General features: G+C 47.1%; 5 protein-coding genes across 5 annotated transcripts; 3 read left to right on the top strand and 2 right to left on the bottom strand.

The window, feature by feature from the left end:
- Nucleotides 1-12: 12 nt before the first annotated feature.
- Nucleotides 13-2,855, bottom strand: N7487_011771 (Elongator subunit ELP2; the record flags this gene model as incomplete). The annotated part of the gene is made up of 3 exons (XM_056879501.1): nt 13-186; nt 442-2,703; nt 2,763-2,855. Coding segments are annotated over 3 exons (2,529 nt in total), but the record flags the coding sequence as incomplete, so codon positions are not given.
- A 258-nt stretch (nt 2,856-3,113) lies between these two features.
- Nucleotides 3,114-3,568, top strand: N7487_011770 (ubiquitin-related modifier 1; the record flags this gene model as incomplete). The annotated part of the gene is made up of 3 exons (XM_056879500.1): nt 3,114-3,175; nt 3,232-3,396; nt 3,451-3,568. The coding sequence occupies 3 exons, from the start codon at nt 3,114-3,116 to the stop codon at nt 3,566-3,568; spliced, it is 345 nt and encodes a 114-aa protein (XP_056724819.1).
- A 135-nt stretch (nt 3,569-3,703) lies between these two features.
- N7487_011769 (bifunctional fructose-2,6-bisphosphate 2-phosphatase/6-phosphofructo-2-kinase) lies at nt 3,704-6,002 on the bottom strand (the record flags this gene model as incomplete). The annotated part of the gene is made up of 11 exons (XM_056879499.1): nt 3,704-3,955; nt 4,009-4,185; nt 4,240-4,614; nt 4,669-4,788; nt 4,837-4,944; nt 4,999-5,079; nt 5,142-5,311; nt 5,365-5,462; nt 5,520-5,555; nt 5,620-5,808; nt 5,989-6,002. 11 exons carry the CDS (start codon nt 6,000-6,002, stop codon nt 3,704-3,706), a joined length of 1,620 nt encoding a protein of 539 aa, XP_056724818.1.
- Nucleotides 6,003-6,477: 475 nt separating this feature from the next.
- Nucleotides 6,478-8,386, top strand: tom40 (TOM complex pore protein TOM40). Its single transcript, XM_056879498.1, has 3 exons — nt 6,478-7,063; nt 7,140-7,787; nt 7,856-8,386. The coding sequence occupies exons 1-3, from the start codon at nt 6,752-6,754 to the stop codon at nt 7,961-7,963; spliced, it is 1,068 nt and encodes a 355-aa protein (XP_056724817.1). The 5' UTR covers nt 6,478-6,751; the 3' UTR covers nt 7,964-8,386.
- Nucleotides 8,387-13,018: 4,632 nt separating this feature from the next.
- On the top strand, nt 13,019-14,606 carry N7487_011767 (GSK family serine/threonine-protein kinase; the record flags this gene model as incomplete). The annotated part of the gene is made up of 7 exons (XM_056879497.1): nt 13,019-13,064; nt 13,118-13,290; nt 13,374-13,457; nt 13,545-13,893; nt 13,968-14,161; nt 14,213-14,417; nt 14,473-14,606. 7 exons carry the CDS (start codon nt 13,019-13,021, stop codon nt 14,604-14,606), a joined length of 1,185 nt encoding a protein of 394 aa, XP_056724816.1.
- Between the last annotated feature and the right edge of the window lie 425 nt (nt 14,607-15,031).

The following is a 15,031-nucleotide window of genomic DNA, read 5'->3' as shown; positions in this document are numbered from 1 at the left end:
ACTCGACATCACTTACCGCTGCTCTTTTTTGACCTTTATCGGGCATTGTGGCCCCTTCCCAGAATGATAAAGGACAAAAACGTATAGAAACCAGCCTTGTGAGTGTCCTGGGTTGTTCAGGCCTTGGGTGGTGTGTGAGAGAGGAAGGAGAGAAAGAATAAACAGAAGAGAAGGAGAGAGGATATTCTTATGAGCAGGACTACATTAGGTGGAACCTTTCTAAAGTGGTAGGACCTCCAGGGCTCTTTCCAACATCCCACCTAGCAGTCTTTAAAAAAAGATTTAAGGGGGTTTTCAAACATACCTAGGTACATATCTACACAGGCATTAAAAAAGGCATTAAAAAGGCATCGCAACCATCATGACTCATAAAGGGGGGCTACCTAAGTAAAAACCATTTTGCTTTCTTATACAAAATCATGAGAGCATGTTCGAGATAACATATATCCGTGTGGACGTATCCTCGCTTGCCACTGCCAATTCGAACTGATCCCTACTATCCACCTCTGCCGCCGGCACTGGTCGCCATGATAATTGAGTAATTGTCTTTGAGGGGGAGGCCACTTTATCAATGGTCACGACGTGCTGTGCTTCGAGAGTGTCTGCAGCAATTCGGTGGATAGAGATGACACCGTTATCCTCGCCAACAGCAATAACATATGTGCCTTTGTATGTTACGGGCAAGAAAGCAATTGCTGAGACCGCCGATGTCAGGCCCACGATCGTTTTGCAGACGAAAGTGTCTTCGGACTTTTGCCAGATCTTCACGGATTTGTCACGTCCTGCCGTGGCAAAGACATGGTCCGTTGTAGCCGGGGCCCAGGCTGCACCTAGGATCATTCGAGAGTGACCCTTCGGGTTTACGCTGAGATTTGTAAACGTAGTGGGCTCTGCATCGCTCCGCTGGAAGACTGCCCATTGGCGATCTCGTCCAACACTAAGAAGATAGTGATCATCACTAGAGAATGAAAGGTCCGTGATGGTCAACGAGTGCGCAGTGAGAGAAGGTTTAATCTCATGCCAGTCCGACGTATCGTAGAGGCGAATTACCGCGTGGTCAATCGAACTGGCTTTGCAGGCTGTAGCAATGAGCCTGCGGTCATGGCTCACTGCCACTGCTGAAATCTCATAACCATGGCCATAGAGCTTCTCATGCTCCGGCCACAATGTGTAACGAGACAACTGATCCTCCAGTGGCGGGTGGTTGGCAACCAGCGAGGCAGAAGCGATTAGCGCCTCAGTTGGGACTTTTTGCTGGTCCTCTTCCACTGGAGCCTCATCTCCAAGTGCCTTATTCGAGAGACCCAGCACTGGGATTTCAGCAGTGTCTGGGAGGTCCTCACCATTCGATTGTTTGAACCCAGTAAGTCTCTCGAGCAACTGAGCGATTGGTCTCGGCTCATTAAACACACGTAGGAGTTTCTCCTCTGCACCAGTCACAAACTGTGAGGGGCCCAGAGTATCAACGCAGTTCAAATCGTATCCATGAATCTGAGGGCGTGAAAACTCGTGCCAAGAACCTGTATTTTCACGCACCCACTTTGCATGAAGGCGGGTAGTTTGGTCTGAACTGGTTGAAAGCAGGTAGCCTCCAGTGGGTTCCCATTGTACACCATTCGCGGAGCGCACATGGCCCGAGATACCGAATCGCTGTATCCAAAGATCCGAGTCGGAATCATGTCGCCAGACTCTCCAACTACCTGTGCGGCCAAGACTCACCACCTGCTTCCCGTCTGGTGACCAGAGCCCAATCCAAAAGCCACCTGCACTACCAGTCGCCGTGGTAGATCCTTTTTGGACACTGATCTCTCCCATTCTCTCTGCGGACATCCAAACGCCTGATGCTTGGTCTTGTTCCCAAATTGTGATGGTATTATCAGCCGATGCCGAGAGAAGTTGCTGCCGCTTCGAATCAGGGTTCCATGCAATAGTATAGATCCAGTCTTCATGTCCAAAGAGAAGAGCTTCGAAAGTAATGGAGAATTTCGATCCTGCAGCTTCGAACTCATGGGCTTTGTTTGATAGCGTAGGTTCCATTCCTCCAAGCAGAGGATCCGTATCATCTATCGGAGCAGGGGCACTTGCTTCACCCCGACGCAGTCGCCAAAGACGGATGTATCTGTCTTGACTTGCAGACGCTAACAGGATATCGCCGTTGCTCTGCTTGTCCTGGGTGAACGAAAGAGCCTTGACCCAGGCTTCGTGTCCCGCAAGCACAGCCCGGCGCTTGAACTCTGGTTTGCCGATGGAGGTTTCCGAGACGTAGATCTGAACCTTGGTCGTTGTACCTGCAACGGCCAACACCAACGGCATATCTGAGTCGCCTTGAAGCCCCTGCAATGACAAGGATAGCGGGAAGAACCGTGGTGTCATTGTGATCGTTTCAAGCAGCTCGCACTTAAATTCGTCCTTTGCATTTATTCTCCAGATCCGAACCGTCCCATCAGCCGCTCCAGATGCGATGATGTCCGTTCCATCGGCGACGGCGATCGCATTCACTGAGCCTGTGTGACCCTCAAGGGTAGATGCAAGGACATATTTGTGGGTATCAGCATTGTCTTGTTGCCATACCCGTATTGTGCGGTCGACGGAGCCGGTGACGATAAATCTCGTTCCTGAGGCGGGGCATGTATAAAATCGAACGACACTGACTTTGTCGGTATGTCCAACAAGCAGGGCATAGATACCACGCTCGGTCTTGTCCTTGACTAGGTGTCAGCTCTTCCTTGTTATCAATGCGCAGCTGTTCTCAATGGACCTACTAGAGGATCCCATAGGGCGACATTGTTGTCCGCACCGAAGGCGAGCACGCCTGTCTGCACATCCCAATCCGCAGCACCAGGGTGCCGGTTTCCCCTACGCTAATATAGTCTGTTTCGACGGCGACCATGGAGTATTCTGAGGGCTTGGGAACCCTTTTGTCTGCCTGTGCTGCTGTACTAGGAATTGGAGAAAAGCCGCAAAGAAATTGCGGGAGGATTGGGGCTTATCGATAAGAGGTTCGGTCTCCGCCTAGCCCCTCCATCTTCAACAGACTCAACTTGCGATCTCTTTCGTTTTCAATAAGAGAGATAATTGCTATATGCTCTGTATTTCCCCTCATCTGCAATATCATGGCTGATACTTCAAATGCGGGCCAAGGGGAATTCCCCATCCCCATCACGGTCGAGTTTACGTACGTTAAATCTTTCCTTCAATCGATCAACCTTTGCTAAGAATTGATCTCGATAGCGGCGGCTTAGAATTGCTATTCGGGAATGAGCGCAAGCACAAAGTCGTTTTGCCCGCTCGATTGGAGGACGGCAGCAGGCCAAACATCTCATACCTGCTTAAATACCTCGTCGACAACCTCATGAAAGATCAGAGGATAGACATGTTCATCATGGAAGACAATGTGTATGTCAACATAACTTTGACGTTTTATTCAAACAGTATTAATGCTTTCGACAGACGACCAGGTATTCTCGTCCTCATCAACGATGCCGATTGGGAACTCGAAGGCGAAGAGACATACGAACTTCAACAAGGAGACAACATTGTTTTTGTCTCGACTTTACATGGCGGTTAAACATGATGGATTGTATTGATGCTAGCAACGACGACTAAGACAAAAAAGAAACCGAATTCGAAGTGTTCCTGGAGGAATTCAAGAGCAACATATGGGTGGTATTGCCAGGCGAAGCGAATTAGTGTGGACTTATACCTAGACCACATCTTCAACATGCTGTTGTGAGATCCGTTCGCGCTCACGTGGTGTTCGGATTCCACTGGGTGTTCGATGGCCACTCTGTGGGGTTACTTGACCTTCTGGGGTACCAAGCCCTTGCGCCGGTGATACTAACCCGCTTGGGGGCACTGGGATCTTCAAGTCCTCTGGAGAGGCCGGGATAATCTCTTCGGGGAGGTCAGGGATATGGATCCGCTGTGCCTCGTTCTGATAGCTCTCGGGGACGATCTAGAATAGTGTTAATTAACCATAAATAATATTCAACCTAAAGTCCAATTTACCTCAATGATTTCATCACGAGGGAACTCAAGGAACGGAATGTCCGCAGCATTGCAGGCCATGAGATAGCCATACAAAACCCTCAAAACACTTTCGTGTGCGATGATGAGTAGATCGGTTTGCTCCCTCTCCAATTCAAGGATAATTGGCTCGAGACGAACAGCCAAGTCATGGTATGACTAGTGGAAAAGGTCAGCGGCTACGCACTTTTGAAAGGTTTGTGCAAGGCTTACCTCTGCCCGGGGATAACGGTGGTGGTAGGGATCAAGCTCGTGCTTAGCAACCTCGTCCCCAAACTCTGCTCGGATACGGTTCTCAGACATCTTCTCGCAGACGCCAGGGTTCAGTTGGCTCAATTGAGATCTCTGCCGGATTTTATATCCGTTTTCATGGAGGTATTTCGCGGTTTCAACCGTCCTGCGCCGTGTGGAGGTCCAAACTTTCAAAGGTCTCGACTCATAGCCAGTCTCTCCTCGCTCAATCATTGCTTGCTTTTCTTCTTCTCGATGAGCTAGTAGACGTGCCGTCATTTTCTTGGCGTAATCTTCTCCCTGTTCTGATAACGAGGCATCGGCTTTGTATGAATCTGCGTCTAGCGAAACACCAGCCTATATGAAACATTAGTTTTTGCATTTTAGTGATATAGACAGTAGATTACCTACCCGGGCAAAGTACGTGCGTCTCGATTTGATGTGGAGATTCAGAAGATAGAACACTATGCGGTTAGAAAGATAACCGAAGCTTCGATTGTTGACAATCAGTCTCTCGCCGGCGTTGATCATCTATACTTGGTGAGCAATGACAGTTCGACAAGAATCAATTGCGCATACCTTGATATAGTTCAAGTCCTTTTCGTCCATGGTCTGGAATTGAGGGATGCGGGAAGAGATACGGTTCAAGTAATGCTTCACGGCATCTTCTGATTTCCATGAGACATACTAGCCATGATTATTAGATTTTCCGTTCAATGCCAAGATATACATGAGACTCACATCAGGGGAGGATATCTTGACTCTGCGAACATTCTCTTCAATGATGCGTTCGTCGTCACACCAAGACTCAATGAACAGGGTCTGGTGAGGAACATCAATAATTAGTCTATTGTCAAATATTCAAACAATTAATTCTGACTTACCTCGATATCATGCTTTGCAAACTCCTTGGCAAGCGAGCGCCGTCCTGAGGCCAGCGGGTTGACGGCATCATATATCGCTATTTGACCATTTTCATGATTCAAAAAGTGATAGATGTCTTCTCGGCATTTCCTCACAATCTTCTGGCGTAGAAGAACAGATTTGGCAGTCGCTAAACAAAGACGTTAATATGGTCATGCAGGTAAACCAGGATACGATGCCTACCATTGACATAGAAATAATCATCCGGCATGTCCTCGCCAAATGGAATTGTGGCACGACGATAGTCGCCCAGGTGGAAGATCCTTGTTTTGACACCAAGCCTATCAATTGCGTCAGGATACCTCTCAAAATGGGCAAGTCACAGGAGTAAAGCATACCATCGCAGGTATCGTGCCAAAGCTACTGAGATATGTCTGCAATGGATTTTTAAATTAGTCCACTGAGCAACACTAATATCAATGGTAGAAAGTATCATACGTTTTGCCTCTGGCAGGCAAGCCGACGGTGATGATCACAATGCGGCCCGAATGGAAAAGTCGACCAGATTCGGTGCTGTACAGCTGGGCCGGAGCCAGATCGGCCTTTTCCGGCAAGTCATGAATTGCATCGACAAAGATTGACGATTTGCGACGGAATCGTGGAGAGTTGGCCACGATCTCAGCGGTGCTATATGATGTCAGTTCAATCCCACTATCAGACTTCACTCTTCAACTTCTCTAAGACTAGACATGGGACATGGGCTCCTTTTTTCCCTTATTTTTGCCAGTGCTATCAAGCGGAGGTCACATACAAGACAAATTTCATGAGAGAAAACATGAAATTGTGAAGCGGGAAAGGTAAGCTTACAGTAAGGTGTCCATGGTGGGATGGCGAAGTGACGCAACCCTGATATATCAAGATATCACAAGATTCGATATTGAGCGTGTCAGGATTATCGAGAGATAGTCCTGAGATAGATCAGAGATATCTCGAGTCACGTCAAGTAAATGGCAAGACAGTGAAGCAAGGAAACAAGGAAGGGTACCTGAGAGGCGGTATAGGTAATCGATCAACGCCCAGATAGCAGATCATCGGGATTGGTTGCCATATTTTTCAGGCTACAATATGCAAAGTCATCCAAAACGAAAACCGATTCAGGCACAATTCAATACCAAATGGAATAAAAAGAAACCAGTCCTTCGAATATCAAGTAATATCAGTTTAGACCCCCTCAACCACCCTCGATCATCCCCAATTATCCGTAATCATCCCTAATTCCTTCCCAATACCTCACCCCCAGTCATGCCCTGGACCGGGAAAGCCCGAAAATGGCTTATGTAATATCCCGGCGAACGACAGCAACCAAAGACGCCGAGGCAGGTGACTAGCATTTTTCACAGCTTGGAAAGTCTTGAATTGCTTCCCCTACACTCCTGAGCGCATCAGATCCAGCCCTTTTTACACTATTTTATCAAGGTCATCTGAGACGTTTGTTCGTCCCAGATCCTCGGGCTGGTCTCAATCCATTTTATTCTCAATTCTTTGTGTTTTCCATCGAGTCTCAACTGAGACCGACTAACACGCGTGACGACACCTAATATATTCGTCAATTATCAGATTTCCAACCAAAATGGCCGATTACCTATCATCCCTCTCCTTTCTCACAGAGAACCCTGCCGCCGCGGCCATCAACGATGCATACTCCTCGTTCTCCGACCGAAGGGCTTTGCTTAACCTGCCCAACCCCGGCACTGTCGATAACCTCGCCAGGGAAGTGCAAAAGGATGTTCTCTTGACCAACTTCATGTTCTCCGGTCTCCGGGCAGACCTGACCAAGGTCTTCGGCATGTCCCCTCTGTTCCGTGTGTCGCATGCGTTCTCTATGGGCTCAACCGGCAACCTGCCTCCATATGCTTTCTCCGCCATGTACGGAAGCCCCAGGGTAAGGACAACTATCCCATGCGATCCGTGTGTCGATCCCTGCAATTCTTAATATCTAACTTATCATTCTCCGATAGGTGTTTATGCAAGGCAACTACGGAAGTGATGGTGCGCTCGCCGCCGTCGCCAACTACCGCTGGAACCAGGCCCTTGTCACCAAGACCAATGCTCAGATCATGAACGGTGGTACTCAGGGCTTGGTCCAGATCGATAACGACTACACTGGCCGTGACTTCTCCGCGTCCCTCAAGGCCTTCAACCCCTCTTGCCTCGAGGGTGGTCTCACCGGTATCTTCGTCGGCAGCTACCTGCAGTCCGTCACCCCCAATCTCGCCCTTGGTTTTGAGGCTATCTGGCAACGCCAGGCCATCACCGCTCGCCCCGAGACTGCTCTGTCCTACTCCGCCAAGTACAAGGGTGAGGACTGGATCGGTACCGCTCAGCTGCAGGCCCAGGGCACTTTCAACGCCACTTACTGGCGCAAGCTGTCCGAGCGTGTTGAGGCCGGTATTGACATGAACCTTCAACTCCAGCCCTCTCCCGCTACTCTTATGATGGGTGGCCCTGCTCGTGATGGTACCACTGCCATTGGTGCCAAGTACGACTTCCGTGCCTCTTCGTTCCGCGCCCAGGTTGACAGCACCGGCAAGGTTAGCTGCCTTCTCGAGAAGCGCATTGCCATGCCCATCTCTCTCTCCTTCGCTGGTGAGATCGACCAAGCCAAGGTAAGCGACATCCCTTTTTCTAATCACAACCTCAATACTTTATACTGATTTCTTTTTTTTCTCCCTAGCAAACGGCTAAGCTCGGTCTTGCCGTCTCCCTTGAGCTTGCTGGTGAGGATGTCATGGAGCAGCAGGACAAGGTCGACCCTGCCAGCATGATTCCTCCTCCCTTCTAAATCTCTCCTCTCGCCCTCGCCTGAGATAATAACCCTTTCGCCTCCCATGTTTTAGTAGTTCTTCACTCTCCATGTCTGAAATGACATATGTTGTCTCTCTTCCTCGGTATATCCTCTTGGATTTGGGTTGCTGGTGCAGGTGGCCAGTTGTTTGGCGCCATGGAGATTCCAACATTTTTTTTGTATAGATTCACACTCCGGTTCTTTGATTTCCTTTTCCATTACCACCTGATGCTGCATCTCTGTTTGGCTTGTGGTCTGATATCTTGTGTCTCCTCGCTATCTTTCCAGTTCATTTCCTTGCATGGCCATGTTTTGGGTCTATGGGATTGCCAGGTCTGGGATGCATGGCTGCGCCTGCAGATGGCTCTGGTTATGTTTTTCGCATCATAGACGGGCCAATGTAAAACAAGTTTTGATTTAGTTGAATCAGTTGCAAATTGTTTCATTGTAATCTTTCTGATTATTTTCTCCCCAAAGGCTCAGGATGTCCACTAGTACAAAGGAAAGTCGCCTCTTTGTCCAATGGATATCAATGGTATAGGCATTGAGATTGCCACAAAAGTCAGACCATTAGATAAGACATATAGGTATCAGTTCTGTGGACTATAAATCCTTCAGACTGATAAATATATACATATATATATTTCATAACTCTAAAAAATAAGCCCTTAGACACCCAAACAAAAGCGGAGAGGAAAATAATCTCAGATAATGCCCGCATATACCCAAAGCGGTGACCGGGACAAACGACGGCATATCTTCCCAGACGACAACAAATCAAACGAATCAACCATACAACATTGCTCCACTATATGCTGTGGGCACTAGGAGACCTCATTCAATTGGTTGACGACTCCGGAGTGCCGCAGTGGCCTTATGCATCTCCTCGAATGGAACCGTTTCTGCTTCATTTCTCCACTCAATTGGACTAAGTTTCTCGGTAAAGTGGATTCGTTGATATGTTGGGTCTTCCCATGTTTCGCTCTCGAAAATGATACGGGTTATTGTGGGGGTGTGTTTTTCAGTAATAGAAAATGAAGCAGTACAGAGTCCATGTTGCAGCGTGCATAAAAGTATATATTAGTTTAGGCATAGAGAGGTGTGCTATGGTACTTTCTCGCCCAATATGGCATGTGGGATCCTCAGCCACTTACTCCATACCCCAAGTTTGAAGACCTAAATCCATCCGTTGTGAGGTCTGAGGTCTTGATGGGCCATAGTCAACCCCGTTCCCTGCTTCGAGTGTGGCTGGGTCTGATTGCTGCCTTGCGATTGGAAGTCCCGTTGATAGTCGGGTGTTCGGACGCTGATTGTCAGACTCCAGTGACATCATATTCCCCGTTCAACCCTCTTTTTAGGGCTTTCCTTTTCGTAAATCTCTGACCTCTGGAAGAAAACTGGCCAGTTATCTTCTAGGCCTGGGATGCACCTAGGGATGTATGTCCCGGATAAATGGCTGACCCGGGATGATATTCTAAACGAATCAGACACGACAATGAAAACGAAAATGAGACTGAGAATGAGAATTATAGTTTAGAGGGGTCCGAGTGTCTCGGCCCAATTGACAGGCTCTTTAGTTTTTTGGTAATATAACTCCAACGTACGGAGTACATGCTGTTCCCTTGAATAATATGTATAATTTCCTTTGGAAATGAATGTGGGGAGTGTGTCCACAAGGCAAATTCATTTCACTTGAAAGGATTCATTGGTAAATTTGGGCAATCTCTGACCTTAGAATCGTTGTTTTTTTTGTATTTCGTTCTACCTGTTCCATGGAGGTCGTGCCCAAGGTTCATGGTGTACCTATTCGGGATGGATTAGTTATATGGCATAATGTAGAACGATGGTCCCAGTTCTCCGGGTGATAATCATACAATATAATACATTTGTTCATAAGTAGTGTGCATATCTGTTAGATTCTTCGGGTTATTATGGGATGAATTTGAATAGATGCAATCTGTGCTTTTGGTTCAGATCGGTAGATTCGGATCGTGATGAACATGGTAGATCTAGCTATACACATACGGAGTAGTGTGGGCAGATTGGACCCAATTTCGAGATTAAACCAATAACCTGCAAGATGATTCGCATATTTTACTTGAATACATCATATGGCAATCCAATTTCAACCTGGGAAGATATCAAGCTGTTTTGTCTACGGTTTATCTCTCTATTTTGCCGAGAGATTCGCTGAGAGATAATCCACGTGTCTAAAAGAGAGACGAACGGAATGCCGTTCCTTGCTTCCATGCTTTACGATCCGTACATGCCGATGGTGCACTATTGGGGACATTCCGCCGGTTTCCTCCCGTGCATATGCATCGACATTTTAAACCTCATGCCAGTGCCAGCCGGGAAGTGTTGCTTTTGCCAGGCACACACCCGGCTCCTTATCCCCGGTCCGTGAAACAATAGTGCTACTGGTATGTGCCTTTGTGCAATTTTATACATTCGAGTATGTATATGATATATGTATGATATGAACATCCACGGCTGGGAGGTGGGTTCCAAGGCTGTATGAATATACAACCTATCGAATTGCAATCCACTCTGATCCTCCCAGGACAAGCAATTTGATTATTAATGGTTGATAGTGATTTGTAGTCAGCAAATAGCTCTATATTGTTTGCCGAGACCCGATGGACACTTCGGAATCCCGAGTTGTAGATATGTAGTCATGGTTGTACCGGTGTATGGTTCTGAATATGACATGGATTGATTCCTCTTTTTTTGGCTCTCTCTTTTCTCTTTCAAGTCGACGGCATCAGACCCCTGTTGAGGGGGCGTCATTTTTTTTTCTCTCCCTCGTGTCAAGATTCAGAGAGTCGCATGACTTTGAACCAAACTGTGGCGATTCCGATCCCCAAGCCATGGTCACCTGCTCTAGGTCTGGTGACGTCGATGAGGGGAAACTCATGTTGTAGTTTCGATGTTTGATATAGGGGAATTTCAAGAGAGTGCAAGAATTCTCTAAATCTTTGATGGTAAATGTTCATATTAGGGTATACACAACATATAAATCGATCGTTTTATTCCATAGAGAGTGTGATATGCTCCGTAAAATGATTAAATATGAAAAATATGAAATGCATTGAAATACCAATACCAAAATCAGTATCAATACCAATACCAATACCAAGATCCAAAAAACAGTACTAGTACACGGTAAATGGACCGTGCAAGTAGCCCTGGTAGCTCCTCAACGTTAACCTTTTGAGCCAGGTGCGTCCATACAGCGCAGGGGCCAAGTTCAGTCGACACTTTTTTTTTAGTACCTGAGTCGGCTGCTTGCTGCCAGGAACATTCCTAACCCCCTTCATTAAGAACGGGTTCTTTTTCCACTTTATCTTTTGTTTTGGGGGAGAGAGGGGGGGGTTTCTTTATTGATATTCTATTGGCTTCCCTTTTCTGATACATCACGATGTCTGTGGATGCCGAGTCGGGGTTCATCTGCCGGACCAGGTTGGTACGAGAGGCTGCATGGACGGGACTACGGCTGGAATCCCAATGATTGTCCCGAACTGGGCGTCGGCTGAGATAGCTTCGACTCACATGCCAAGGGATCCCTGCGCAGTACACTTCGAGATCCTCGAAAGAATGGAAGTGGAACGGGAGGCCCCTTTCAAGTCCGATGGATTTTCCGGGCCGAATAGCTTTTCTGGTTGAATATGTATGTTGAATATGGCTTTCCTAACCGCTCGGTCTAGTTCCCAATTACCGGTGTGTTATTTTTCTTTTTTGTCTTTTTTTTGGTCATTTTTTTTCGGAATACCCCTGAAGCTATGCAGAGAATCTACGAAAGCTAAATGATAGTTAGTCGTTAGTCGAGTATAGTCCACATATATTATTAGTAGTACTCCGTAGTAGGTCTACGTTGAACTTGGAACGGGTCCAGCTCCAATTGCAGCTTGGACCACTTGGACCATCTTTCGGCCCAAGCTTCTTTTTTTCGAGGTCAGCTGGTCTCGTGATAGAAAAAAGATTACAGTACAGGTAAATTCAACCAATGAAAGTGGTTCCAGGGAAAATCACCGTTGGGTCACCCGACATCCTGTTTCTATTTACCTGCCTATTTTTGGGGGGGGATATAGAGGGCGTAATAGCTATTAACAGATATAGTATGTATACTATACTATGTATAGCTTGAAGGTATATTCCCACTACCCCGGAGACTCCGCTTTCTCCAAATAATAAAAAAGTCTTTTTTTTTCTCTCTTTTTCAATGTTTCCCGGGTATCGTACATTCGTACACCGGCTGGTATTGGTAAATACATCCATGGCACCCGTACCTATGATATCATTTCCCGAGCTTGGGTAAATGACAGTAAGTTACAATACATATACTGGAAATGGAATATATAATACATATATAATAGATTAATTTCTCTATGAGATATATACACATACCTTAATATAAAATATATGTAGCTTATAAGAAATAAAAAGAAATAAAAGAAATTTAAAAAGAAATTTAAAACAGAACAGCATAAACACCCATAAACAGCAAATTACCTGAGAAAGTTGGATTGGAACTTGAACTTGTAGCTCTCCCGCCCCTCTCTTTTTCCTCTTTCCCCCTCCCCTTCCCGAATTGCTCACCCCCGTAAGACATTGGCTTTGATTCTTGAGAGATCTATTTTTCTTATTTATTTGTTTCTTTGAAAGAATCGCATCTAAAAAAAAACACACACATACCTAAAAAAAAGAGAAAAAGAAAGAAAGAAACAAAAGAAAGAAAAAAAAAGGAAATCCATTCCATCAACGTCACCTTTTCTTTCGCCCTGAACGCCCCAATTTTACCTAACCTTTCCCTAGTCTAACCCGTCTTATTTCACTCGATTCGACTTTATTGGTTGAACATTCTCTACGCAAAGTTCCAAAGTTGCCCACCTTCTCCTCTCTCATTCTTCTTCCTCTTCCCTACTTTTAACTTGACATTCTTGGCTTTTGGCCATTTTGTTTCCTTTCCCATCGGTCCTTCCGCCCCTCCCTACTCCACCCCGGTTTAATCACCCAAAACGGTCTTCTCAACTTCACATATCTATTTCCGCCATGTCACAGAATCGACCCGGGTTGTTCCCGACTTTGCGCATGGGTGGTAAGTTATTATCCTTTTTTCAATGGCCGGCAATACTGACCGTGTTCCCTCAGAGGTCATCCGCGAGAAGGTCCAAGATGGAGTGACTGGCGAATCCAAGGAGATCTCTTACACTCAGTGCAAGATCGTGGGCAATGGCTCCTTCGGTGTTGTGTTTCAGACCAAGATGGCTCCGAGCGGGGAAGATGCTGCCATCAAGAGAGTCCTCCAGGATAAGCGGTTCAAGGTACATGGCGTCTCAACTTAGGATCTGGGGGGATGTGTGTGTGTGTGTGTGTGTGTAAGATCACTAACCCAGTCTCTCTCTAGAACCGTGAGCTGCAAATCATGCGGATTGTGCGCCATCCTAACATTGTCGAACTCAAAGCCTTTTACTACTCCAACGGCGATAGGGTATGTGTCTCCTGGGTGTCCCGCCCGATCGTCTTTCCGTCCCCCGTTCCCGTGGGCTGACCGTGCCCCGGAATTTCCCCTCAATAGAAAGATGAAGTCTACCTCAACCTCGTCCTCGAGTATGTCCCCGAGACGGTGTACCGCGCATCCCGTTACTTCAACAAACTCAAGACTACGATGCCTATGCTAGAAGTCAAGCTTTACATCTACCAACTCTTCCGGTCGCTGGCCTACATCCACTCCCAGGGTATCTGCCACCGTGATATCAAACCCCAGAACCTTCTTTTGGATCCCACTACTGGTATCCTGAAGCTCTGCGATTTCGGATCTGCTAAGATTCTGATCGAAAACGAACCTAACGTTTCATACATCTGCTCTCGTTACTACCGGGCGCCTGAACTAATCTTTGGTGCCACCAACTACACAACAAAGATTGGTACATATCCCTTTTTTTTTCTTTCTGTGCACATTCACATTCAATTTCTAACCTATTTGTTTTTTTTTCTCTAGATGTTTGGTCGACAGGTTGTGTGATGGCAGAATTGATGCTTGGACAACCCCTCTTCCCCGGCGAATCGGGCATTGACCAGCTGGTTGAAATCATCAAGGTTTTGGGCACCCCAACTCGGGAGCAAATTCGCACCATGAACCCCAACTATATGGAGCACAAGTTCCCTCAAATCAAACCCCATCCCTTCAACAAGGTATTTACTACGCCGTACCGCCGGTTCGGTAATGGTGCTGACCCGAACTAGGTTTTCCGTAAGGCACCACCGGAGGCTATTGACCTCATCTCCGCCCTTCTGGAATACACCCCGACACAACGGTTGTCTGCGGTTGAAGCGATGTGCCACCCCTTCTTCGATGAGCTTCGCGACCCGAACACCCGGCTACCGGACTCCCGTCACCACAACAACCCTTCCAAGGATCTCCCCGCCCTTTTCGATTTCTCACAACATGGTACAATATCCCGCTCGCTCTTGAGAGGTGAATCCCTTACTAATCCCACTTTTAGAACTTTCGATTGCCCCTGATCTCAACGCCCAACTGATTCCCCCTCACGCTCGTCCAGCCCTCGAAGCTCGTGGCCTCGGCCTCGATACCTTCAAACCTCTTTCCAAGGAGGAGATGCTTGCACACCTCGACTGAGTTGACCAGTGTGTGTGTCCTCCGCCCTCCGCGAGGGATACGTCTGTTCATTGTGCTGCCATCTGCACTTTGCGTGAGATTCGACCTGCCAACCAAGTTCCATCATGATCTCGAGTAAACCCTGAATTGAGACTGCATTGCCTTGTCTTTTTTCTTCTTTTTTCTTTGGGGACTCGATATGCCTCAACCCCGGACATGGTGGAACCTTGGGAACTGGTGCATGAGCAGGGAATGGTATGAAGTGAGAAAAGTGCATGCTTTTAATGGCTGGGGGAGCGGAAACTATGTTTCTTCGGGGTGGTAAGGGTTGATGGTTTTCACGCAATGGGAGGTCATGGCCTGGAGTTTATTTTGAGATGTCTGAGACAACTCTTGGGAGGAAAAAGTGATACCCTTTCTGTGCACGTCTGCCTTTGGGGGTCGGA

This window comes from Penicillium crustosum (assembly GCF_028827405.1).
Source record: "Penicillium crustosum strain IBT 35664 chromosome Unknown utg000005l_segment0_segment0, whole genome shotgun sequence".
NCBI classification, from domain to species: Eukaryota; Fungi; Ascomycota; class Eurotiomycetes; order Eurotiales; family Aspergillaceae; genus Penicillium; species Penicillium crustosum.
Note: the sequence above shows the minus strand (reverse complement) of the source record. Positions and strands in the feature narration are given on the sequence as shown.

What these genes read in the sequence shown, in the direction of transcription:
- tom40 (XM_056879498.1), top strand. Translation starts at nt 6,752, where the DNA reads ATGGCCGATTACCTATCATCCCTCTCCTTTCTCACAGAGAACCCTGCC. An exon ending in CCATGTACGGAAGCCCCAGG is followed by an intron (nt 7,064 to 7,139) that starts GTAAGGACAACT and finishes ATTCTCCGATAG; the next exon opens with GTGTTTATGCAAGGCAACTA. An exon ending in GTGAGATCGACCAAGCCAAG is followed by an intron (nt 7,788 to 7,855) that starts GTAAGCGACATC and finishes TTTTCTCCCTAG; the next exon opens with CAAACGGCTAAGCTCGGTCT.